At 45.5% G+C, this 24,992-nt stretch overlaps 1 protein-coding gene across 4 annotated transcripts in view; it reads right to left on the minus strand.

Annotated features, from left to right (window-relative positions):
* Window positions 1-308: 308 nt before the first annotated feature.
* The window catches only part of LOC135400879 (ras guanine nucleotide exchange factor Y-like), a 33,480-nt gene continuing 8,796 nt past the window's right edge, over window positions 309-24,992 (minus strand). For 3 of the 4 annotated variants that reach the window (XM_064632847.1, XM_064632846.1, XM_064632848.1), the window contains exons 3-4: window positions 16,981-17,028; window positions 309-5,072 (exon numbers count right to left, since the gene is read on the minus strand). In XM_064632847.1, the coding sequence (XP_064488917.1) occupies window positions 1,943-5,072; window positions 16,981-17,006 (3,156 nt within the window). In that variant the 5' untranslated portion in view covers window positions 17,007-17,028 and the 3' untranslated portion in view covers window positions 309-1,942. Of the gene's footprint in view, window positions 5,073-16,319; window positions 16,414-16,980; window positions 17,029-24,992 lie in introns of all 4 variants that reach the window. The other variant, XM_064632849.1, reaches the window with a different exon arrangement.

The following is a 24,992-nucleotide window of genomic DNA, read 5'->3' on the forward strand; positions in this document are numbered from 1 at the left end:
GTGACATCGTTCATGTCACTTTTCTGTTGGAAATTTCCCGGTTTGCTACCAAGGGTTATGTGAACTACAGGACTTGACTCCCCTCTTCGTATACGCTTGCTACCAAGGTAGCCCAAAGAATTCTGCCTAACTGAGGATATAGTTTACAGACATTACATTCCGAGCTCTTTTGAGTCCCCAGCAATATCACCTACGTTCTTAACCAGCCGAATATGCTGTTCACATCTCGACTATAAAACGTTGTGTTCTCCCAGTTTCCCCTGAGAATCAATCATCCGATCACGAATGAGCAAAGTCTCACCCACAGGATTGTAAAAAAGAACACACATACGCTACAGAAAAATCATGTGTATTCTTCTGTAGCATGCATTTTATTTACAATTTTTTAACATGGTTCGGAAACACCTTCTACATTCTATATGTTAATAACAGACAGAGATAACTTCACTCATTTCTGACTTGCGTATCCTAATACATGCCCTTTCTCATCCATCATACTACGAGATGGCAAAGACAAAACAGCTCAAGGGAATCCTTAAAAATGAAACTGCTTGTGCAACAGTCACACAGGACAGCTGAATAATTTAATTTGATATGACACAATATAAAAAAGTAGGCGCTCCATATCTTTGCACATTATAGCCTGCCTTTTGGTTGGGCCTAATTTTTTTCTTGTCACATCTTTTCTGCAACCTATTAGTATAGCCAGTAGCTCTTGTTCTACCATTAAACCTTTGAGTAGAAAAAAACCATTACGTTCAAAGCCATTACTGAACTTCCATAATAGTCAAACACCCAATGATACTCATGATGATGCATAAGTTTAATGTGAGGGTCAGTTGAAACTTCACTACATGCGTTTTCTTTCTTTTATTTTTTTTGTCGCACGAGCCTGCTATGGCCAGAATTCGGGATAGGCGTACCATACTGAGGTAGGGGTGTAGTGAGTGGGGATGCTTTGGGGGATTCAACCCCCCCCCCCCCCAAATAACCGCACACGACCATGCTACACCGCACCCATTATGCCACACTAACCACGTTGCAATAACCGAAAATCGACAACTCAGATATCTGGTAGGTGCGTTTTGCAACAGCAAGCACTTCGAGGTAATAACATTCACAGAAATATAATATTACCCAGCAGTGACATAGCAAAGGGGGGTGCTTAGCCGTCCTTTCCGAAATGCAGTCGACTAGTTGCTGTGGTGCTATTTCTCCACGGTCGTTCACAGGAATTCTCCAAAGTGCTCATCCATCGGATAGGATCATCGCTGGCTGGGAATATGTAGCAATCACCTCGACAACACGCGTTATACACGGTGACGGCGATCAGTCAAGTCTTCTCTGAAACAAGGTTAAAATCCGGGCAGGTTGGTGATACATTCTAAAACTGGGGTTATAATGATTTTAGAAGTCTTTGCTGTTTCTTATGCTCTATCTCCCCATTCCTGGTTCATCACTGTATTGGGGGGTACTCCTTCCACTGCAAGTGCGCTCTTTCTGGGGACCAAATGCGTGCCAGAATGAGTCAAAACAGTCGACGGAACAGGCATACATCGTTTCCATGTTCACACAGCATAGTAATTAAAAAACAAAAACAAAAAAAAAGAACCAATAAAGTGAAAAGAAAAAAATCTATACTTGGTCTTTAACTAAACAGGTGAGAGGTACGTGTCTGGAATAGCATGGTAACATGGTTGAAGTATGTACAAGCAAGAGTTCAAAACTTGTAGTATGCAGTGTATGAAACAGCAAAAATGTACAGTTGAGGATGAGTGTATTAGAAATGCAGTGCCTGTAGAACGCAGGCAACCTGTACCAGCACATCTCTCCATGCTTGTACAGGGCAGCTTGATGCCACACACAAGGACAACAATGTAAAATGAATCACATATGTACACTGTTTCCCACTGAACACGAGAACATCCCATCACGAGAATTATCACTGGTACTTCTTCCGAAGCTCCTCAAGCTGTTTTCGGCTATCCAGCAACATCTGCATCAGATCAGTCGGTTCCGCAACTGGAGCTTTTCCAGCAGGTTCCTCGCCCTTTGTGTTCACTTGCTGAAGCTTGACAGCTTCCACCACCCTGCTGCTGTTCAGCGTAACCTTCGGTGTCGCACTCAGTGCAAACAACTCCGGTTCCTTATACAGTTCCAGGTTAACCCTTCCGGTTTTGACAACATCGTCATCCAAACGGTCCATCACAACAATACACGGGTTGGCTATGCAGTTAGTACAGTTTACCACAACCGTTGCTCTGGCATTCGCGTAACGAAGCCTCGCAGCAATGGGCTCTATCTCCGGGCCTGTGCCCTCATCTACTTTAACCTTCTTGCCTCTCCTGCGTGCAGCGTATCTCCTGCGCTTCCGGTAAGGGTCTGGTGGCCGTCGCTTACGCTTCTGTTGTGGAGACTGCTGCGGCTGGGCTGTCTGTCTGTCCGAAGCTCGGCGACTTGGGCTCCATTCTTGAACAAGGTCCTCCTCATCACTCTCTTCAGATTCAGAGTTGCAGTTGAAAGAAGAATCTGATTCCGAAGACGAAGACGACGACGACGACGGAGATAATTCACTGGCGCTATAATTCAGAGCAGTGTTCGATTCTTCCAACACTACTTCTGGCTCTAGTATGTTTGAGATGTCACATTCCGAGGAAGAGTTCTCTACAGATCCAGTCTTTTGCTCATCAAGTGTCCTATCTCTCTTAATTTTAGGTTCTTGCCTTGTGTTCCCAGAATCAGATTTCTTCGCAGGTTCCTTTCTCACCTGGATACCAGATATGGCAATTTTGCGCAACTGTCCATCAGGAAACAGTGCTGTTACATAGCGCAGTTGTTTATCCTCGCTGCTCTTATCTCTCATGTCACTCAGCAATGTTTGCAAGGGTTGCTTTGCAACAGCTGTCTGTTTCGACTGAGATACCGGCTCCCTTGGTTGAGGTGGTTGTGGTGGAGGAGGCAGGACCTTTACAAGTCGTGTGCTGTTTAAAGCCTGAGACACTGGTGCTGCTTGGGTGGCAGGTGAATTTGAACTAGACTGTACAGGTGATGATGTACTGTGCTGGTTAGTCAGAACAGGCAAGGAGGGGCAATTATCTCCTAGTGTTCGCTCCACAACTTCACCATTCTTTTTTATAACTCGAATAACGCGCGGCTTGAACTCGAGTTTCATGGACTGATCTGGCGAAGAACGAACCGTTGCTGGCTGCATTGCACTTGTGTTGTCATTTACTGTGACAACATTTGGGAACGCTGCCTGCTGCTCTTCTCTACGGTAAAGAGTACTGATATCTTTGCCGTCCCAGTGCAGGTTCAAAATTTCATCTTCCGTGAAGTCGTTTGAGATGTTGTTCCTCAGCAAAAATGCCTCGATCCCTTCCTTAACCACATGTGCAGCAACAGATGGAACAGTATCCGATGTTATCACAATCCTTCGCATGGGTTTTTTGCCTGGCGTGGCACTTTGGCTGGCGTTCAGTTTTTCGTCTGGTTGACTCTTGGACAACGTACCTTCCGGAATTTTTTGTGGTGCTGCGAATGTTGGTTCCTTCTTTGCCTTCATTTGGCTCGCATTCCCCTTCAAATTGCTCAACACAGTCTCCAGCATGTTCCTCTCTTCCGTGTTGAAGGTACTGTTTGACTTTAGTGCAGATTCTTCAAAACAGCTGATTGCCTGCTGCAGCTTTTGTATCATAGACTTCTCATTCTCGCTCTCCTTCACTGAGCTCTGCTCCAGTGAAGGCTTAAAAGTTATGGTTGACCCCATGATTGTATTTCCAACCTTTTTCACTGCATCAAGTTCAAAGACTCCCACTCCGTTGCTCTTGTCACGCTGAGGTGCCAGCACAGTAGTAACAGGACTACCAGTAGCCTTGCTGGTATTAGTCACAGCAACTTTGTTACCTATTACAGTTACTGACCTTTCACTGGCCTTGGGCCCCGAGACGGAACCGAGCAGAGGCCTTCTTGGGACGTTTGCGACACTTTTTTTCAAGATATATTTTACAGGTTTGGTAGGTGGTTGAAGCTGAGTGGTTGCACCTGGTCTGGATATAATTCTTGGAACAGCCTTGGCAGAGCTTCCAGCTTCAGGAGCGTTGTTCAACCGATCGGCCGTATTTCCAGCTTGGCTTGTCGAATTCGAGATCAAGAGACTTTGACTGCTTCCAGTTGCACTGGTGTGTGGAGCTTTTCTCAACAGCACAGTCTTTTGCAATGAAGCTGCCGGCTGTTTGAGATTGTCCACGGTCGTGACGACATGGCGGTTTTTCACAACCATCCGCGCATTATCGTCGATGCTGTTGAAGTCCACGTTAGAAAGGCTCATCACACTAGTAATAACTGGCATCGATGCATCGTCGTTTTGTTGCGTCACGAGAGAGTCCGCCGGGGAAGGCAACGCTCGACTCTGATGCGAGACGTGACCACTACTTTCCGCAGGTGATGGTAAGGGGTGGGATACTTCGTAATTAGCTCCTGACTGTTGTACTACTGCAGCAGGTGAATCTCCATCTCTGTTAACTATGACGACTGGGACGCCCTTTGACAGCAGTCTGCCATGATTCTGCAAGTTAGGTTGGAGGAGAGTAACGCCCCCTACGTTTTTTCTGGGAGGGCCCACGCCCTGGAGGACCTTCACCTGTTTTGTATTTTCTTTTTGCGGGGCTACCTGGTACAAGCCCTGTGGAGCAGTAACGAAATTGACGGTACTTGGATTTGAAGAGCTTGACCCTGTTGAAACATACCACTGCTGTGGCCCTTGAGGTTGCAAAGCGATAATGTTTTGGTCATCGGGGACCACTACAAACTTGTATTCACCAGCACCGCCTAGTGCATTCAGTTTCACAGCCTGTGTTACTTTAGGGAAGGATGATGACACAATGTTCTGCACAGCGGGTTGGCAGCCTTGAATTGATGCCAGCTGTGTTGTGCGGCCTTGTCCCAGTAGGTGTGCAAGTACAGGCATATCTGGTGCTGAGGTCACGGAGTTGTGTGCATTTGCTGCAGTGTCCTGTGACTGTTCCACTACTTCCTCAATGTCACTCAGCAGAAATGGGACTATCATCTCTGGCCTGCAAATTGAACGAAGAGAAGAATTAGGAAACACAATAAACCTCCCAATCTCATGCAAAATATACAATAGTTCATTCAAAACGGTGTAGAGCATAATTTACAGGTCAATTTATAGTAAACATTAGGTAGTAGTGCTGCAGCTGAAAAATCTTGTGTTGTACAAAAGAGAAAAAAATGTGTAATTTGTGGTTCAGTCATATGTCATGAGGAAAACGGGAATAAAAAGAAAAATAAGCTTGCACACGCTGGAAATTCAGCACGTTTTTAAAGCAGAATAATACTCCGATGGTTGCAAAAAATAGAAGTCAATAAATTCGATGGGCAGCGGCTAAGGGATAAATGTTTATAAGAAATTCAGAATAAACGATACCAAATTCTTAAACTTGTGGCATCATATTGCAGACTTGCATGAATAGCAGCAGGTGACCTTGCCACAACCTGTCGCAAGCGTAGCATTGTGCAACGAAAGCCTCTCCAGTCTCATCCAGTTACTAGGGACAAGATGTTGCTACATTGGCAACATTGGTAGAATCATGGCACCAAGAAGCTCCCCAAATTCCATCACGTTTAAATGCAATAAACAGCACAGATACACTGCCCGTACAATCATCAAGTGAGAGAACTGCTTGTTAACTTGTTATCCCACACTTTACATTCGTTAAGTTGCATTTTGCTCACCATACAACACCTTTTGCAAAACAGTACGTATATGGTTACTATAGTCGACAATCAAGATGTTGCCACTACATCTCAAGCTGCATAGGTTCATAACTGAAACTTTTTGTGTGACTTTGGACGTGGAACTGACAAGCTGCCTTTAGATGGCAATGATCTGATAGACATGTGATAAGCGTGAATGATCTGGTAATGGCCCTCCTCGCCGCCTGACAAAGGAGTATGTATATTCCGCAAAACTTGGCGGGGTCCCTCCCAGCCTCAGGTTGCGCTCCTGAAATGTAATCTTTGAAACAATGATCGGTGGCAGAAGGGCAGCATAGTATCGCACGCTCGTGGCGTATGAAGAGAGAACAGGGCAAACACTGCAGGGTCACGTGGCGGTGTATTGTAGGCATAGGTTGCGAATGGTAAGACGCGATTCTAGTTGGAGTGAGTGGTGTCACTGTACAGAGACAGCATGTCACTTTGTGTGCCATCGAACCTCTCAATCAGGCCGTTCCAGTACATGTGATATGAAGTTGTAACTCTATGGACAGGTGTGGACTCTAACAGGTGTAACTCTATGGACAGGTGGACAGTGTCGCAGGTGTGCAAAAGTGCAGAGAAGACGATGGAAAGAAATACAGCTCCGTGTCAGTCAGTATTTCATAATAAATGATGACATGATGCGAAAATCACTGATGTCTGCCGCCATTAATGAAGGAAGCCCTACGCTTTCATCATAGCGCTTATGATGGTTAACACATGCAACAGTCCTTGCACTGCATTCAGAGGACGATAGCAATGGGCCTAACAGACCAGCGCAGAACCTGTGAAATGAGGTGCACAATTGTCAGGAGAAGACCCTGGGAAGCAGCGGCAGGGTGTCGTTTCGCACCCGCATTGAGGTTATCAATGAACAAAACTGTGATGGAAGCATTTGTCTTGCCACAAACACAGATCGGAAACGGTAGCGTAACATTTCTATCAGACATGGTAGAGGAGACTGTGACAGTGCATCTGCATCTTGGAGTACGAGGTCTGCCTGACAGATTACATCAAAATCGCATTTCCGAAGTTCAAAAAGCAAGTCTCCTGGAGCCTGTACAAGTAGGATCTGAATTTTGCAACCACCGAGATGCTAGCAAAGCATGCTTTCTTGGTGATTCTGCAGTTCATTTCTGGTTCGATAAAGAACTGACTACCAAGCAAAACCAGTTGTTTCAAATTATTCGGAGTTGCATAAACGCTGCTCCTAGGCCTGTACCACTGGTGTCTGTATGTGGTTCTGTTGGCTTGTCCAGATAGAATCACAGCAAAGGTCGCCATTTCTTGAGGAGCTCGACGGCGCTTGTGTGACTGTAGGTTCAGCACATGGTGCTTTTCTTTAAAAGGCATGACATTTTCTTCAAAATGTGCAAAAGGCCGCAGTGGACATGCTTTCTGCACGAGGTCTTTCGACAAACCGTTGGAAATATAGGAGCGTAATCCAAGAAAACTTTGTATTGATTTTACAGTGCCAGGCCATAGACATGCTGTGACTATTGTTGCTTTTTTCACATCATGGCAAACTCCACTGGAAAATACGAGATCCTGGTGCCCAAACTGCCACTTTTGCAGCTCAGTGTGAGACTGCCACTGCTCATGCAGCGAAGAACTTGGTCAAGATAAGAGTTGTTCTCTACACACGTAGATGCAACTACAAAAATGTCGTCCAAGCAGCAGAGTCATCTATTTGAGATTGCCAAGAATGCTATGAATAGGTAAGCTTGTTCTGCACCCAGAAGTTGATGCAAAAATGCAAGGCTTTTTTTTGTCGTCTTTTTTCACAACAAGAACAGGAACTGCTCAGTGACAGCACGCAACAGCAGTATATTATTTTTCAACATGTCCTGGACGTCTTTCTCTAGGACCTAACATTTAGCAACAAAGAGATCATACAGTGTCTGTTGTATAAACCCTTTGCATCATCAACGAAATGCCTCACAACAGACACATGGCATGAGGATTCTATGTTGAATTTTGTTGTGATATGCTATCACTGCAGTGATTTGTGCGATAACGCAGTCACATGCAGCCTTCACTGGCTACTGCCCGGACATGGTTCTACACTGGCCCTGTGTTGGCTCTATGTCTTATAGGTCAGTCTGCTACATTGGCCCAAGGTTGGCAGTATTAAGTCGGGCAAAGTAAGGCCAATGTCAATCCCCAAGGTTGGCCGAGCCTTTTTTTTTTTGCTAGCATGGCCCAACGACTTTTAGGTCGCAAGCATACGTCGGCCCAGCATTTTGCCGACACTGTTTTTCCCCTTGGGTTCTCACTCTCAAGGAAGACGACACTTCGTAGGACCGGGTGTGTTCTGTCGCGCTTGCGACGTAATCGGCAGGCTCAAGAGATGAGACCCCAGGACCTTTCAAAAGGAGACGTCCATTGGCAGTGCAAGGAAGCCCGCTACAGGGGACATCAGTGTTAAGGCGTGGTGCTTATTCGTGAGAAACTGGTTTATATAGAAACTGATACAGGCTCCTCAATGTCTATAATGTCAACGAAGCCAAAAGTTGACTCTTAAAGAAGCACAGAAAGCATTTCATTCACTACCCTTTTTTAAAGCCAGGCCCGTAAACCAGCTACAAAGTGTTAACTACAATAAGCTACAAAGTGTTAACGGGTAAAAATTAACATGTTTATCTGCTGTGCTCCGAAAGGGTTGTGCAGTGCCATCTGCCATGTGGAAGAAGGAGTGAACTCTTTCTTTGACGCACTTTGGCCGTTCGAGACGTTCCCCATAAAATAATTTGTTGCGGTCTCTATTATCTCGTGCACACTCATTTCGCTTGTGCTGTATCAAGCTACAAGGCAAGAAAAACCGCGTGCGTTCAGCGGTTAAGCAAACAGATGTGGAAACAAACAATGTGCAACGCTTGGCATCTTAAACCTTCACAATAATACAGTTCATAACCCATAACGGATGTAAGCAATACATGTCATACGATGCGTATGTCATCCGATTATGGGTCCAAGTGCATAAGATGGTATGTTGTCTACACAACTTCTGAATGGAAAAACACATGACGAAGAGGTAGACTCTAACGAAGCATGTACAACACTAGTAGTCAGAATTGTAAAGCGATACAAACATCGCATCCAAAGCTGTTCGCGTTCACGCTTGAACTGATTCACATGAACCAGTAACCGAAATTACATTTTTCGGTTCAGGTTAAGGTTTCGTTTATTGCCGATGGTGAATTTCGGTTACGTTCTGGTACGATTCTTGAAAAAATTTGGGTGCCAAACGGTTTTCGGTTCCTCTCCGGTTTCAGTCCCTCGAAAATGGTGACCGTGCACAACGGTGGCGTTGCCTGCAACTAGACGCCAGGTCGGTTTGACACCATTACACCACAGCCTGCTGAGTGGTTTAGAGAAATGGCAAGCGTTTAGAAAAGCGGAAAGCGCCAGCTCTCTGCACCGGCCAAGATTGGAGCGCGGTCAACTCTTGTGACCGTAATGACATCACCTGGTGACACAATATTTGAACCACTTTTACACTGCAAATGTGTGCGAGAAATGCTTGTGGAAGTGCCACTGGAGTGCTTGTAAGCTGAGAGCTAACAAAATGAAGGTATTATCCCACAGTGTAGCGTGGTTGCCAAACATGCATAAAGATCTCGACGCTGAGGTGAAATCATGCAAGGCTTGCGAAAGTGTTGTTGTGAATCTACAAAACACTCGTCGAAATGGGAAAACACATGACGTATGGTACTCTGTACAAAACCCAATTGCAATGCATTGCTAACATTAGAAAAAGGCAACGACGTCCGTCCCCTTTGGAGTCGAGACCAACACTTCTTTACTCTAAAACAAATAACATATTTATGGTGAAAGAGGGAAAAAAATGTTCGCGCCCACACTACCGGGAGCTCTCTCGCCTTCGGGTGCCCCACACCCGGGTGATAGGTATCACGCTGCGCCGCCGGTTATACCAAACACTACGGAGCTGTACCACTTCTTGGAACATTTCCACAACAGTGTAAGATGCTCTATTCCATAGACATTGCTACAACCATGGAAATGGTGTACAAAGAGATGGGAAAAAAGATGGGAACACATCACACAATCAACAGATTAACAACGTTCTTCGTCATGCGTAACGCATCAAAGTCTAGCGAAGAAGGAACATACTGTGAAGCGAAAAAGCCGTAGGCACACGTCCTTATGCTGTATCATGGAGTCTGTTGCGTACATCTCTTTTCACACGTGTGGCTTTCAAGCTGCGGTGTCCATGCTGCCGCATGGTGTTCATGGTATATATAATAAAGAATAGGTTCACCAGCAAAATAAAAAAATAATTGAAAAAATAAAGCAACACCAATAGTCATTGCAGTAGAACCTCCTTGTAGTGAGGTTAGACGAACTGCTTCACCATAAAACACAAAAACAAAAACCTCACCATATTAGTCTGGTCATGGTTGGGGTTTCAACACATTTCCAACATCGGTATTATACCGTTTCTGTTCCTTATCTACATCCACACAACAGGAAAGGCCTTAAGCTTGAGGAACAGAGAAAAACATGAAACAACATAAAGGTTGAATTTGGGTCAGCTCATACAGCTGCACCGATAAAGCACAGTGGCTCTCCTGAAAAGAAGACCAACAGGTTGCTGATGCATTCATTCAGCACATGATAGTAGTCTTTGACCACAAGGGTTGGCAGCAGTTGCGCCCTGACAGGTGTGAACCCCCCCCACCCCCAATTCCTACAGTTCTCTCTGCGTTTGTTCCCTAATTCTATCACGCATACAACTAGAAGTTTGGCCAATCTGCTACGACAGTTTGTCTCTGTGCGGGGAGAGGGTAAACGTGTGCAGGAGGGTAAACTTTGGAGAAAGCATGTGATCAAGTTTCTGTCCACTCACAAGGCAGCAATAAGGGGATATTCGTAGATCAGCATGGCTCCACAGAAAGAACACGTGCACGTCACCAGGAGAAGGACTGTGATGCAGCAGAGAACGATTACACGTGAATCCGTGCTCAACACCTGCTTTTTCTCTTCCTGGCTTCGTCCTCCTTTTCTGACATACATAACACAACATATGACCCCCTAAAAAGAAAACCAAAAGAAATGAGCCTAACATTGAAGGCAAGTCGGTGGGACCCTCTTCCTCATGGATCGACCCAGCTGTGGTTCTGGCTGAGCTGGTGGCTGTTGCCTAGAGTTGGATACTGTTTGTTCTTGCTGGCTTGCTTCTGTAGCCGGCGCTTCGAACTCCTGCCACTAACTCGAATATTGTTGCCTCTGTGGGACATGTCGCCGTAAAAGCTCCTGAGCGGGATCCTGGCAATGATGTCCATTCCAGTACGCGGCTGTCATCCATGCAGGAGTCTTGCTGGAGATTGACCAGTGGTGCCACACGAAATTGTCCTGAATATTCCCTGTAACAGCCGTGCATAATGGTTTTCGTTCTAGAGTAGCCAACTGCACATACTGTTTAAAAGTGCGGTTAAAGCGTTCCACTAAGCCATTTCCTTGTGGGTAGTATGGAGAGGAGCAACAGTGCTTGATACCTCTTTCTTGCAAGAAGCTTTCGAAGATGCTTGATTTGAACTGTGGCCAGTTACCAGACACCATTTTCCAAGTGGTATCGTTTTCTACTGAATACTTGCTGTAGAAAAGTAATAACAGTAGGTGATGTGACTGAAGCACAGAAACATACTTTTGGCCATTTACCGTAGTAGTCCACCAATGTCACAGTGAAACGACAATCTGCGGGCGCTTTCTCGAATGGTCCAGTGATATCTATAGCAAGTTTCTCCCACAGCATGCTTGGGAACGGTGCCGGCTGAAATGGTGGAGATCGTGGCTTTGCACTCTTGTCAGCTATTTGACATATCCTGCAACTTCGAATTGCATGTTCCACTTGAGTATCCATTGCAGGACACCAGGATATTTCCCGAACTCTGTTTCATTTTTACTGTGTCGGGGGTGTGACTCGTATTATGAACTATTGTTTCGGTGAAGACGGTTGGTATAATTATTCGTTGTTCACACATCAATATCTCTTGCATGCAGGAGAGTTGTTCTTAACTTGGAAATGTGGCAAGCCATCTGTTTGTAAAAACTTCTTAGGCGGCCAACCTTCTTTCACGTACATTACTATCCTCTGCAGCTTTGGGTCCTCCGATACCCTTTGCTGAACTAGTTCTTTACTGATGCATGCTGTCATGAGGGAAACGATTTATTCCTCTAACTCCACTGCAGTCTCGTCGCTTATCGGTAGGCGGGATAACGAGTCCGCAACCACATTTTCAGTCCCTTTGTAATAAAGAACTCTGAAGTCGTACGCTAGCAATCTTGCTTTCCATCGTGCTATGCATAGCGGTTGGCGAACAGATCCTTGCGATGAGAGTAGTGTCACCAGGGCTTGATGATCAGTGCGTAAGGTGAAGTGTCTTCCCCATAAGTATACATGCCATTGCTCACAAGCTCATAAACAGGCTAAAGCCTCTAGCTCACCAGCAGAGTACTTCTTTTCATGTGGAGCCAGAGTTCTAAATGCGAATGCAACTGTCTGTAGTGTACCTTCTTTGTTCTGCTGCAACGTGCACACAGTCCAATGGGTGAAGCATCTGTTGTAACTACCATGTCCAAGGTAGGATCAAAGGAATATAGAACGTTATCTGCAGCAAGCAGAGTTTTAACTTCACGAAAACCATTATCTGCCTTGCAATCCCAAAGAAACCGTTCTCCTTTTCTAAGCATCTTTCAAAGTGACTTTGCAACATCCACATAACGCGGTATGAATCTTGAGTAGTACCCTACCATGCCAAGAAACAGACATAGGGTGGCCATGGCGGAAGGTGCAGGAGCATCCAATAGAGACTGTACTTCGTTTTCGTGTGGTGTAATGCCACGACAGCTGACCTTATGCTCCAGGAATGTGATTTCCTTTTGTGAAAAAATTCATTTCTTATTCAATCTCACTCCAGAGTTCGCAATGTGTCGCAGCTCTTCATGGAGGTTCCTTTCGTATTCTTCTTCATCTCTTCCGTAAATGATTATGTCGTCGATGTCATTACGCCCCATGTAAAATCTGTGTCATCATGCGTTGGAAAGCGGCCGGAGTGGACGACAGTCCAAAGCACACTCGCTTAAAGCGTTACAGTGCTTCGTGTGTCACGAATGTAGTGAGTTGTCCACTTTGCTCATCCAGCTCAAGTTGGTGATATGCCAAAGCCAAGTCCAGCTTTGAAAACAGTGCTGCTCTGGGCAGCGGGTTCAGTAGCTCCACAAATGTGTGGGAGCAGAAACACATCCGTAACAACGGTTCTCTTAGCTTCACAGAAATGTACGCAGCCTTATACGGTCAAACTCCTTTACAACAAAACTCGGGGGACAGCAAGAAAAATTTGCAGTAAAGGTAAATTCGTTAAAAAGGATGTCCATTATTGGACCTATAGGGCTCCAGCGGGACCGCAAAAAAATTTGCTGTAGTGGTATTTTTGTTAAAAAGGTGTTCGCTATAAAGGAGTTTGACTGTACTCCATTTGGCTTTCGTATGACCGCTATCGGCGAAATCCATTCTCACGCAGCCACTGGTTCTATCATGCCTTTTTCCTGGAGACGTTGTACGTAGTTCATTGTATACTTGTTGACGTACCGTCAAGGTGACCTTCGCAACTTCGCTGTAACGGGTTTAACGTCTGGGCGTGCTCTTATCGTGCGTATCCTGTATGCTTGTATCCTTTTGCTAAAAGGATCTTCTAAAAAAAAACCACTAAATTCCTCCTCGAGGTTCTTTGTCAACGAGCTTCCACATGCAGATACCACAAAGCACGTTAATGCTTCTCCATCTAGGTGAAGTTTCAATTTTTCAATGGGGTCCAAGCCCAGTAATGTTGTTCCTCGAGTTAGTAAGTATTCCTCGTGCGATGCTTTCTGTAGGTTTTGCTTTTACCGCTGGCGAATATTTTAGAATGAAATCGAGGAAGCAGATGACTGGTCATCCATGTGGCACGAAGAAGTAACAAAGCGCATGTCCGAAAAACAGTCGGTGGCCCACACGAGACTACCGGTGATGTCACGCATAGTACAAAAGGTAGGAGAGGGAACCTTCAGAATTTTCGGTTTCGTTTTGAGCTTCCTAGCTCTTTTGGCACCTAATGAGTCCCCGACTGCCAAACCAGCTTTATTTCTCATTTCGGAAGAATGTATCGAACTTATTTACACAGCCACTATAATACAGTGAAACCCGCATATAACGACGTCGGTGGTTATCGCTCATTTAATCGTCATGCGAGGGATATCGCTACAAGAGCGCTGACCTAGGTCAGTGCCATCTTATGAAAGTCGCACACTGTGCGTTATCCCTTGAGCGACGCTAACGATGGATGCTAGGAAAGAGGGTGGAAATACCAATATTCTATTGAAAATAGCTCGTTTGCTTTTGGTTGCAGTTGTGGATACGCACAACGTCACGTTCAGCTGCACCAAGGTGTGCGATGTAATGAGCAGGCACCACACGCTCCACGACAAAGTTCTTGAGAACGTTGACAGCATGAAGTGCGCTTACGCATGCGTCTTCAACTTTTCCGTACGCACGCTATCTGATCATTTCGCGTTTCGTGCCTGTGCTGTCGACTGAGGTAGGCCGTACTTTCGCACGATGGATGTCACCCTTATTCCGTGGTGATGATACTCGATGATCGTTAACTTAACATCCAAGTCTATCACTTTCCGTTTCTTCGGCTGGGATGCCATCGTTGACAGAGGTATCAATAATGCTTCAAAGCAGGAAGCGGGAGCAGAACTTTTGGGAACAGCAGGTCACCAGAGTACGACTGACCGTCTCAGAAGGGAACCTTGAATTCCTGTGCGGGACTTCAGTACCGAAAAGGTGCGAGGGTACATCGTACATCCTCCTGACATTCCGCTCCTGCAGTCTCCTACAATTCGCAGCAAGGTGCAATGATGGACAGCACGCTGCCAAAGTTGGTACGCGAGTGTGAGGCCGTCATATTTCGCTGTACGAGCACTCAGAACGGCAAGCTTTATCGTTATGTGCGGGTCTGTTCTCCACAGAGACAATGTATATTTGGACGGTAAAAGGAGAAACGATCGTTCTACGGGGTATATCGTTGTGCGCAGGTTTCACTGTAGTTTTGGATTGTCCCGGAGTCTCCCTCTAACTGTCTCCTGTTCTACTGAAACTTCGGTGAAAAATTCCTTTCGACTGACGACTGAAAGTGTCCGCTTGCATACACTTTCTACTTCCTGACTGTCGATTTCCAGTATCCTTAAGGAGTTGTTTCTACAGACGGACTTGAAGTTGAACGATGAAAGATGAAAGTCACTGAAAAGGTTAGCCAGCTGTAGGTCTCGAACCCACATCTTCTGGGTTACATTACATAAGTTCTTGTTCGGACTTGAAGTGCCCGGTTTTTCCACAAGTATAACATTTCTGTCCGAGTGCTTGACAATTCTTGCTATTAGCCATGTGGTCTGCAGATCTGCACCGGTAGCATCTTGCGTTAGACAGTGCTCCTACATTCCTTATGCGCTTGTTGTCTTTGAGTCTTCTGCTAACCTTGATCTCGAATAAGCATCACTTGTTCTTCGTGCTCAACAGGGATGAACTCTCGGGCTGCCCTCGCCCCTTCCTGATATTGTCTTGCAATGAAAAGTACTGTGTCCAAGGTTAGCCTCAAACCGTCACTTAGTAGGCATTCTCAAAGTCCATGAGACGACGTTCCTTCAATGGATTGACCCCTCACAGCTTCGTCAGCTCACAACCCAAATTCACACGTTAAGACGATGTAGTTCCGAAACGTATTCAACGTATGTTTCTGTAGGCTTTCGCTTCCGACATCTAAAAGCGGTGACGTGCCACCAGTACGTTCACTTTAGTACCAAATTTCTCCTGAAGAAGACCAAGTGTGGCTTCGTAAATATTCGCTGTAGTTGTAGTTACCTACATTACAGTTTGGGTTCCCGACCCATCGTCATCATGTGTACTCCGTGTTTGGTCTGCCAACACCGTTATTTGTAGCATTCCTGCAACCTTTTATAGCAGCACGAACAGTCTTTGCCCTTCTATTCCCAGGTTGTGAACTAGTATGGCTTTCTTGCATTCGTGTGGAACTGCATCAGCCATGCAGCCATGCACAGTTTGAAAAAACCTGTATCCACTGTGTCCATTGAACAGGTGGTATGCGGTACTTCAGGGAACTGAGGAGGCGGTGCAATCACAATATTAACTGTAGTATTGGCGTAAGCTGATGCAGACGTATGTATAGTTGAACTGCACCTGCTTCCGTACCAGGTAATCGATGAGAAACAACCAGAGCTTTGCAATCGTTGCAAATGTGATGTGGGAGAGAACGATTACACGCTCCTCCATGCCCAACACCTGCATTTTCTCTTCCTCGCTTCGTCTTCTTTGTCTAACATACATAACACAACAAGGGCCGATGAGATCACTCCACGAGCAATAGGGAAAGCTGGGGAGCTGCGCGCATAGCTGGCCTACTTACATAGTGTATACACACAGTGCCATACCATAAAGGGATATAATTAACATTTCCAGAACAAACCTGCACAAGGATCCTTTTAAACTGTAATGATATCCTTGTAACACTCAGGGAGTAGGGGCCTTGAAGAGTACAGTAGAACCTCTATGAGGTGACCCTGCATATAGTGAAAATATAGATGTAGTGACGTATACTTGTGCTCTCATGTCCTGAAACCCCAACCATGAACCACTGATACAGGGAAGTATTTTAGTAGTCCGACCAACTTCGCTATAGAGAAGATCCACCGTGCTACTGCCCATTCCTGCATATGGGATACAGGGGCTCCCTGGTTGAACATTTATCTTTCACCTTATCATTTAGTGTACCCCATCTTGTATGCCTCTAACAAATCAGTACACAGTTCTAAAACATTGCGTACACAACATAAGAACCACAGGTCTTCCCCAATAGGTGCTGTAAATGTGCAACCACAAAAAGAAATGCAAATTAAGAAAATCTCTTGGCATGTCTCCCTTTTACCAACTTAAAACTTAAAACTTATTCTGCAAGTCTGATACAAACTCACTGTGCTGTAACTTCACTGTACTTTGTACATTATACAGTAGATGACTGCTTCATCAGTGTTGGCTACATGTCCCACACCCCATTGTTTCCAACAGCATACATGAGGGTTACATAAGAGCAGAACAGCACTGTTAACAATTACTAAAGTCACACTTACTCAGATATAGGAATAGCCCAAGCCATGGTAACAACTCCTCATGCAGACCTGTAAGGATGTAATAGAAACAGAATAATTAACACAACATTGATAACTATAGCAATGTTGTTGCTGTAGTTGAAGTTGATAACAATAGCAAAATGAAATTGGAATGGTACTATCACCACAGCATGCATTTGTCCGAATACAGTCATGTCCCATTTGCTAGGGCAGGAGTTACACAAAATTAACCCAAACAGAGCATTTGAGTACAGGTTGCGCTTAATAACAGTTGAACAGCAATAATGAGGCACACCAGCCCTCCTTGTTATAAATATTGTTCATTAGTACTGTAAAGCAACCTCTTAAAGAATAGAAAATGAACATTGTTGAACGCTGGTATGGTAAACTTGGCTGAAAATGGCCTGTGGGCACTGTGGCAACTTTATGAAGGGCAGTGCTAGACACAAATGCAAACAAATGTTGACAACATAAACTTGTGTAGACAAATTGAGCTTTTTTCGTAGTGATGCGCTACAGTCACACTACACAGCATCATCAACTTGGTGTTCCTTCCACCAACACTCTAAAGACCCCCTACTTAAAGAATTGCCTAACAAGTGAAAGCTATCCAAGTGAGCTAGATCTAGTCATATTCTGGCAGCATAAATGTCAAGCATTTTAATTTAAAGGGTAAGATGTAATTAGCCAATAACGTAACCTTGATATATTATCTGGAGAAAGGTAACAGATCTTCATTTCTGCTTTTTGTTACCCAAATACAGGCATAACACAGTTAACCAGAAAATTTTTTATCTCCTCCATGTTCCCGGGAACAGACTTGCTACCATTTCTTATGCATACTCAGTTGCCTGGATCTGGACATGAAACACTGGCAACAGTTTTCCAGAATTTGTGTCATTCTAATTTGCTTATCTGGAAACATGCTACTGGACCCCACACTCGGCATTTTCATTTTCATGGATAAACATCATCACTCATGGAGGCTGTTTGCCTTTTTTGTTCCTGTTTGCCCTGAGGTCATTCACTGCAAACTTGTGCAGACAGATGATCGTCGATGGTTCTCGAGAAGCGAAAGAGGTGTTCCATATTTACTGGGCACAAAAGGTCACTGTGCAAGCATCATCTTTCCATCACGAAACATTTCCAGCCTGCCGACCTGGGCCAAGGAAGTGCTGATCTTCGGTGCCGACCGGTTACGAATTACAAGGTAATGTGGGAGAAGTGGCTTTCCAGTGACCCTTCATGATCACAAGAACTGGAAGAAGCTCTTTTTACTCGGTCTAACGACAGAAGAAGTCTGCATGTTATTAGTGACAACGTGCTCATCGAAAATGTGATGGTGTGAAGTTCACTTGTCCGGAAATTTGCTATCCATATCACGGAAGGCCGGAACGCAGCTGTCTGGATAAGTGGGACAATTTTTTTCTGGCATCAGCATTTTAATTTTGTGTCTGTGAGACTTTCGTGACTGCTAGTACCACACTAGAGCCACAACCATGCCCGTGTATTGACTAGGCTGGTGCTTGTATACGGTGGCATGCAGCACCTGTCCTCAGCAGTGGGTATATGCCAGCTCTTTGTAGGTCGGCCAATGACAAGATACAGAGAATATTTGGGTCAAGTGCCTGTGTGTTTAGGTATGCGGACAACTTTCTCGTAGTTGCATCAGAAGATGTCGTGAAGCACAATAGTGGAATGGATGGAGTATCGGCATAGAACAGCCGGGGGAGATGACCAGCGTCACTCAACCCTTCGTCGCGGCACAGCTCTCTTTCAACGCTTCGCAAGAAGATTAGGTGAACAATGTTGAACGTCTCAAGGCATACTTCAACGCAAATAGCATGAGTGACAGCACACAGAAGAGGTCCATTCTCATCTCAGCTCTCAAGCCCGCAGCGTATGCCCATCTGAGAAGCTTGGTGGCACCAAGGAAGATGCTGGAAGTAACGTACGACGCCATAGTTAAGACTTTCACGTAACATTTAAACCCAGAACCATCAGAAAACTATGGGAGGATTATAAAGCCAGATTCAAAACAGCGGCGAGAAAGTAGCCGACTATTTGGCTGAACTGAGAAAAATTGCAGACCATTGTGGTTTTGGGAATGCACTCATAAGGAACCTTCAAGACAGGTTCGTGAATGGCCTGAGGAAAAAGGGGGTTCAACTCACTTTGCAGGGGGGAGGAGGAGGGGGGGAAATCACACTTGGTCTTGCAAGTTGAAATATTTATTGCCACACTCGCAGTATACTTAGACTTTCAGTCTCCTGTTTTTTCCTGTCTGTGTGGCCCACTTCTCCACCACCTCGTCGTATGGGAAGTGTTTCACATCGTCTTGCAATCAAAACCATACCTCCCGCCGCACGAGGGAGAGCGCAAACGCCAGACAAGATTGGGAGAGCGAAAGGCGAGCCCACATGACTTACTTCTCCCTCACTTGTCGGCTGTGCCTCGCGAGTCGCGTCTTTCGGTCCTAGTTGCGTTTCACGTTTGCACGTACGTTTCGTGATAGCCCAAAGCATGTTTTCTATTCTGCCGTGTTCAAGCGGAAAGTGATCGAAGCAGCTGAAACCACGAACAACAACGTTCAAGGGGAAGTGTTTCGGAGTTTCTGACGCAAACATACGAAGATGGCTTGGACAACTGAATGAAATCTTCTACTGTTCCAGTATGAGGAAAACCTTCGGTGGGCCAAAGAGTGGACAGCAAGCTAACATCAAGAATGAGCTCACCCCTACCGGACGTCTGAGGCACACGCCAACAGCGCGATATCACCGGCATTGTCAGTATAACCGACGTGCAGTGGGAAACATGACAGAAAGGAGTGGTGTGCACGTCGGCACCAGAGATGGGTGATCAGACGGAGTGGCGGGCGCCAGGTCCACTGCCACCCACAGTGGGGAGAACCCTGTGGCAACAGTATTGGCTCCCTTACACAAACTGTTATGGAAGGACACCGTAAGGCACTGGAACAAAGAACAAAGACAAACATTCAATGACGTAAAGGAGATTTTGAAAAACTCAAATCTTCTCGTCCACTGTGACGCTGACAAAAAACTCATTGTGGAATGTGACACGTCATCAGGAAGACTAGGGGATTGTGCTTTCCCACCCCATAGATGGACTGGAACGACCAGTGGCTTTCTGTTCAAGAACCCTCACTAGCGTCGAGAGAAATTACTCTTAACTGGAACGTGAGGCGTTGGCTCTAGTTTTCACAGTCACGAAGTTGAGAGACTGCTTACTAGGTCGATTGTTTATTTTTAAAACTGACCATGAACCCTTAGTGGGTTTGTTCAAAAGAGAACAAAGCAATTCCAGCAGTGGCTGCTGCACGGATCCAGAGGTGGGCATTGGTATTGGGAGCCTATAGGTGTCAGATTTAGTACAAACTGCGACACAAAACTGGAAATGTGGATGCCCAAGGAGACTGCCAACAGAGTCTGAGGAGGAAGTCGACATAACCAATGGCAACGGTGAACAAGTCCTAACTGAGATGTTAGACTGCAGTCCAGTATCACGGCATCAGTTGGAGGATCTCTCCAGGAAAGATACCACATTGGAGACTTCCGTCAGTACATTCAACGTGGCTTGCCAAAGAAGGTGAAAGAGGACGCATTGCAGCCATATTGACACCATCATCAAGCTCTCGTAATAGATGGGGAACTCGTCCGACAAGGAAATCGTGTGGCCATCCCCAAGAGGGCAAGAAAAGCGTTCTTTTCAGAGTTGCACGACAGACATCCTGGAATCAACCCTACCAGGGCACTGGCAAGGACGCTCATGTGGTTGCCAGGGATTGACTCCCACGTAGAGGAGTTACTACACAGCTGTGAAATATGTCAGCAGACAGCATCAGTGCCACAAGCAAGAGTACCACTTAGTTCGCCGGCAACCACGCAGCATTGGACGCACATCCACATGGATTATGCGAGTCTGGTGGAAGGCAAAATGATGCTAGTTGCGGTAGACAGCTACTCAGGATGCATGGATAGAGGCTATTCCATCGTCGCACGCATCAGCAGCATCAACAGTGGAACATTTGTGCACAATTTTTGCACGTTTCGTATTGCCATCATGCCTAGCGTCGTACAATGGCGCTCCCTTCACAGGGGAAGAGTTCCGAGAGTTCACAAGGAAAACTGGCATCCGACACCATCTGCACAGCACCATACAATCCACAGTCTAATGGATTACCCAAAAAGGCTGTGCACTCAGTAAAGAAGGGGTTGAAGTGAATGGGAGGAGGGGGAAGTCACAGGACAAGACTGGCAAGATGGCTTCACCTACACCGGAGAACACCATCGGGACAGAGAACTAAACCACAGGCAGACCTTCTGCTCTCTTGCTGTCTGAGAACACGTTTGGTATATGGCCGTGACGAAGGGGCCTGGGTGCTCATCAAGAGGAGAACCAGATGGCTACTAAGTTCGAGACAAGGTTTTCTGCCGAAATTTTGGTGCAGGTCCACTGTGGCTACCAGGAAAGGTGGCGGCTACAGAGGGACCGAGACTTTTTCAGGTCCAGACAGGGTGGAGCGTGTTAAGGAGACACCAGCACCAGCTGCTGGCACCAAAATGGGCATAGTAAGAGTTCTGCTGGTCTCAAGAAGAGCGCGACCTCAATGCATCTGTCGGACACCCACAAGGCTTAACCTCTAAAATCTCTCTTAAGTGTGGGGAAGTGTTGGGTGGCGAAATTAGGAACTCTGGGAACCATTCAGAGGCCTTGCAACGGAGCGGCTGGCAACACTCGACGCTCTCTGTCTCGCTCCGACTTCCAGGATGGAGGCATGTGCACTTTGCACGATGTAGCTTTTGGCAACTCGCCTATGATGTAATCCAGTTTAATCTCACTAAATAAAGTTTGTTACAAAACATAACAATATGGCAGGAGATGAAGTAGGAAGCGATCAGATTCAAGTGATGTTTTACTGTAGCTATTTTGTGAGCAACCCTATAACGGGTAGCTCGACAATTTTGTTGAGCATGTTCAAAACCGGCGTTCTCTGAGGAGGAAAGCGATTGAAGAGTGCCGACACCTACATTCTACTTCTGAAATAACGTTCTGTTGTTTGACTAAGTATCGTGACGATAGGTGTCCCGGGTGGCATCTAAAAAGAAAGACGACGATCGCGCGCCAAAAGTTACGGCGCTTAGGAGAAAGGGCGTCTTTGTGCAGGACATTTCCGCAGACAGAGATCAGGCAATGCATCCAAACTTTTTTTTGGTAATAATATGGCCCTTGTAGCACATACAGAAAAAAAAAAAAAAAACATCTCCCTTGTTTTATTGGGCTCTCTGCTAACACGCATTTCCGAACTCTACAAAATTGTCAAGGTGCCTGTTCAGGGCTAATGCAGTGAGTGAGAATTACATAGCTTCGGTGGATGCTCCATGTTGTTATTAGCTGTTTCTAAGGGTTGGTGGCATTGATTACCAGTCTATCAGGGTACTTGGGACCCATTGAGCTCACTGACATCCGATTTGTATAAATTTTCACAATTTCCACAAATTTGTGGAAATTTCTAAACGGAGTGTTGCAGCGACCTCGCGCTTGCAGTTTTACACTTTTATGACTTGTTGAAACTTCGTAAATGCATTTAAAAATTGACCATGGGTTCTATTAGCTCCAGTTAAAGGGTTAAAAAATGTGACGTGCCGCTTATTGGCAAAAAAAAAAAAAAAAGCACTGTTTCGAATACACATTGTTTTCCCCCTTCTTTTATGCAGACATAAGCAGATGCAGTACTTGGTATGTCCTGTTATGTCAAGAAAAACGACAAAGGAATTCATGACATAACAATTGCCTCGCGAAGGTGGTGAGCGATTGTCCGGCTTCAGCACTTCGGGTGGGAGCAATTGTCCGGGATCTGTTAGTAGCTCTTGCCCCGGTAACACTTCTTCCTGGGACATTTTTTTTCCTAGATCACTTTCTTTGAAGAGATTATTTCCAGATCCCGATGGGCAGTTACACGTGAAATGACACACCTCAGAAGCACATTCCTAGGTTCCCTAAATAAGCGTACTAGTTATATAAGCTTATAAGTTTAGTTAAAGCTACAGAGCAATAGCTATGAGCTTGCAAGTTTTAGCTATATTTATTAGAGTCAGTAAATAAGTGACTCTATACTTTTGCAAATTTGTCTCCCACAATCAACTCCTCAGAAACAATGCATGCGTTTTCTTCCCAAGTGTCACAAGGCTGGAAGAGACAAAAGCAGCTCTGTCACAGTAGGCTTTGGAGCATGCTGGAGTCCACGAAGTAGGTCACTGTGTTTCAAAAGCCAGTGAAAGAGTAATGTGTTTCATACCGTTCCCAGCCTGCATTAACTTTCACTGATATAGAAAATACCTGATTGAAAAGAAACAAGGCTTGTACAACTGACACCCACTCTATGACGCAACTCGTACACCTGCAGAAAACTGTGCTTAGGGTCAGCCATCCGTTTTCGTAGCATCCCAAAATGGGCTTGTAGCTCAGTCCGGGAAAAGGAATCTAGGATAGGCTACTGCAGTGGTTCCCAGATTGTGGGTTGCGACACGTTTCGTGGGGGGTTGCGAAGCGGCCCACAAATTTTTAAAAATGCCACAGTGTGCCTGCTATTTTGTGTTACCTGGTAGCCCACAGCAGCAGACCCGGAGGTTTCTCATAAATGTGCTTGCATGCGGGGTATGCAACGCTTTCGATGCATCACACAGCCTCGCTTTCACGCCTGCTTTCAGTTGTGCACGAGGGCCAAAATCTATGTTGTGTGGTCCACTCACCAGAGTGTCGCCTTGGCTAACGTTCATGTGCCGAGATCGGAAGACGTCCGGCATCGCGACGACGTCATCTATATTTTTAGGGGCCACAAAGTTTGGGAACCAGTGGGCTACTGGATTTACGATGCTGCGTGGCGGAAGGATTTTTAGCTTACCTTTAGGCTGCGATATGGCGCAACATGGAGTCGTGAGATACTGTCATAAACCAGCATGTCGTGTACCTTCCTATTTTATGATATTTTGCGAGAATGGAGAACCGGACGCAGGATAATCTTGGTATTAGAATGCTCTAGAAAAATGTTTGCTTTATGGCTCCGTCAAACTTTCGGCTTGTGTCTGTAAGGCTTTCAGCAGAGTGCTTTGCAACTTGAGTATTCATGATGGAAAGTAATTGTTCTGAGGCTGTAACATACAAACACAACACAAGACTCAGGTTGTCTGGGAATATGAACAGTTTGAAGTATGGCAGTCATTGAAAAAGCCAGACAGCGGCGGGATTTGAACCATTCAAATCTCGATTACCGATTGAGAGCCTCGACCACGCTGGCATCTGCTTTCCGACGACTTGCCTAGGAGACTCAATCGACTGGCAGGACACACATTCACTCTCATCACACTCTCTTCTACATTTCTTCTCATCCACACACACATACATACATATGACACAATACGATTACAAACGATAGAACTACAAATGATACAAACTAATCACCTTCCATCATGTTCACCACATGCCACTGCTCCATACTTGTGTCGTATGTATGTGTGTGTGTGTGTGTGTGTGTGTGTATGAATGAGAAGAAATGTAGGAGAGAGTGTGATGAGAGTGTGATGAGAGTGAATGTGTGTCCCATCTGCCAATTGAGGCTCCTTAGCCAGTCATCGGAAAGCAGATGCCAGCGTGGTCGAATTGGTCAAGGCGCTCAACTGGTAATCGAGAGGCGTGTGTGTGGTTCAAATCCCGCCCCTGTCTGGCTTTTTCGATGACAGCCATACCTCAACTGTTGAGTATGCAGTTTTGGTAATTTTTCTGTACTTCCGTTACACGCTTAGAAATATACGGATTAGGAAAACTACTAATTTTCTTTAAAGAGAGAAAGCGGATTTCGATAAGCTATCCAACAAAACCAGTGTCGCAAAAATCGGTCAGCTAGTCACCGAAAAAAAAAAGGGCAAAGTTTGTCCCATAGAAAATACAAGGGGATGTGCAGGTGGTATCCCCTCACAGCAAACAGATCGGCAAAG

The sequence above is a fragment of the Ornithodoros turicata genome, chromosome 7 (genome assembly GCF_037126465.1).
Source record: "Ornithodoros turicata isolate Travis chromosome 7, ASM3712646v1, whole genome shotgun sequence".
In the NCBI taxonomy this organism is placed as follows: Eukaryota; Metazoa; Arthropoda; class Arachnida; order Ixodida; family Argasidae; genus Ornithodoros; species Ornithodoros turicata.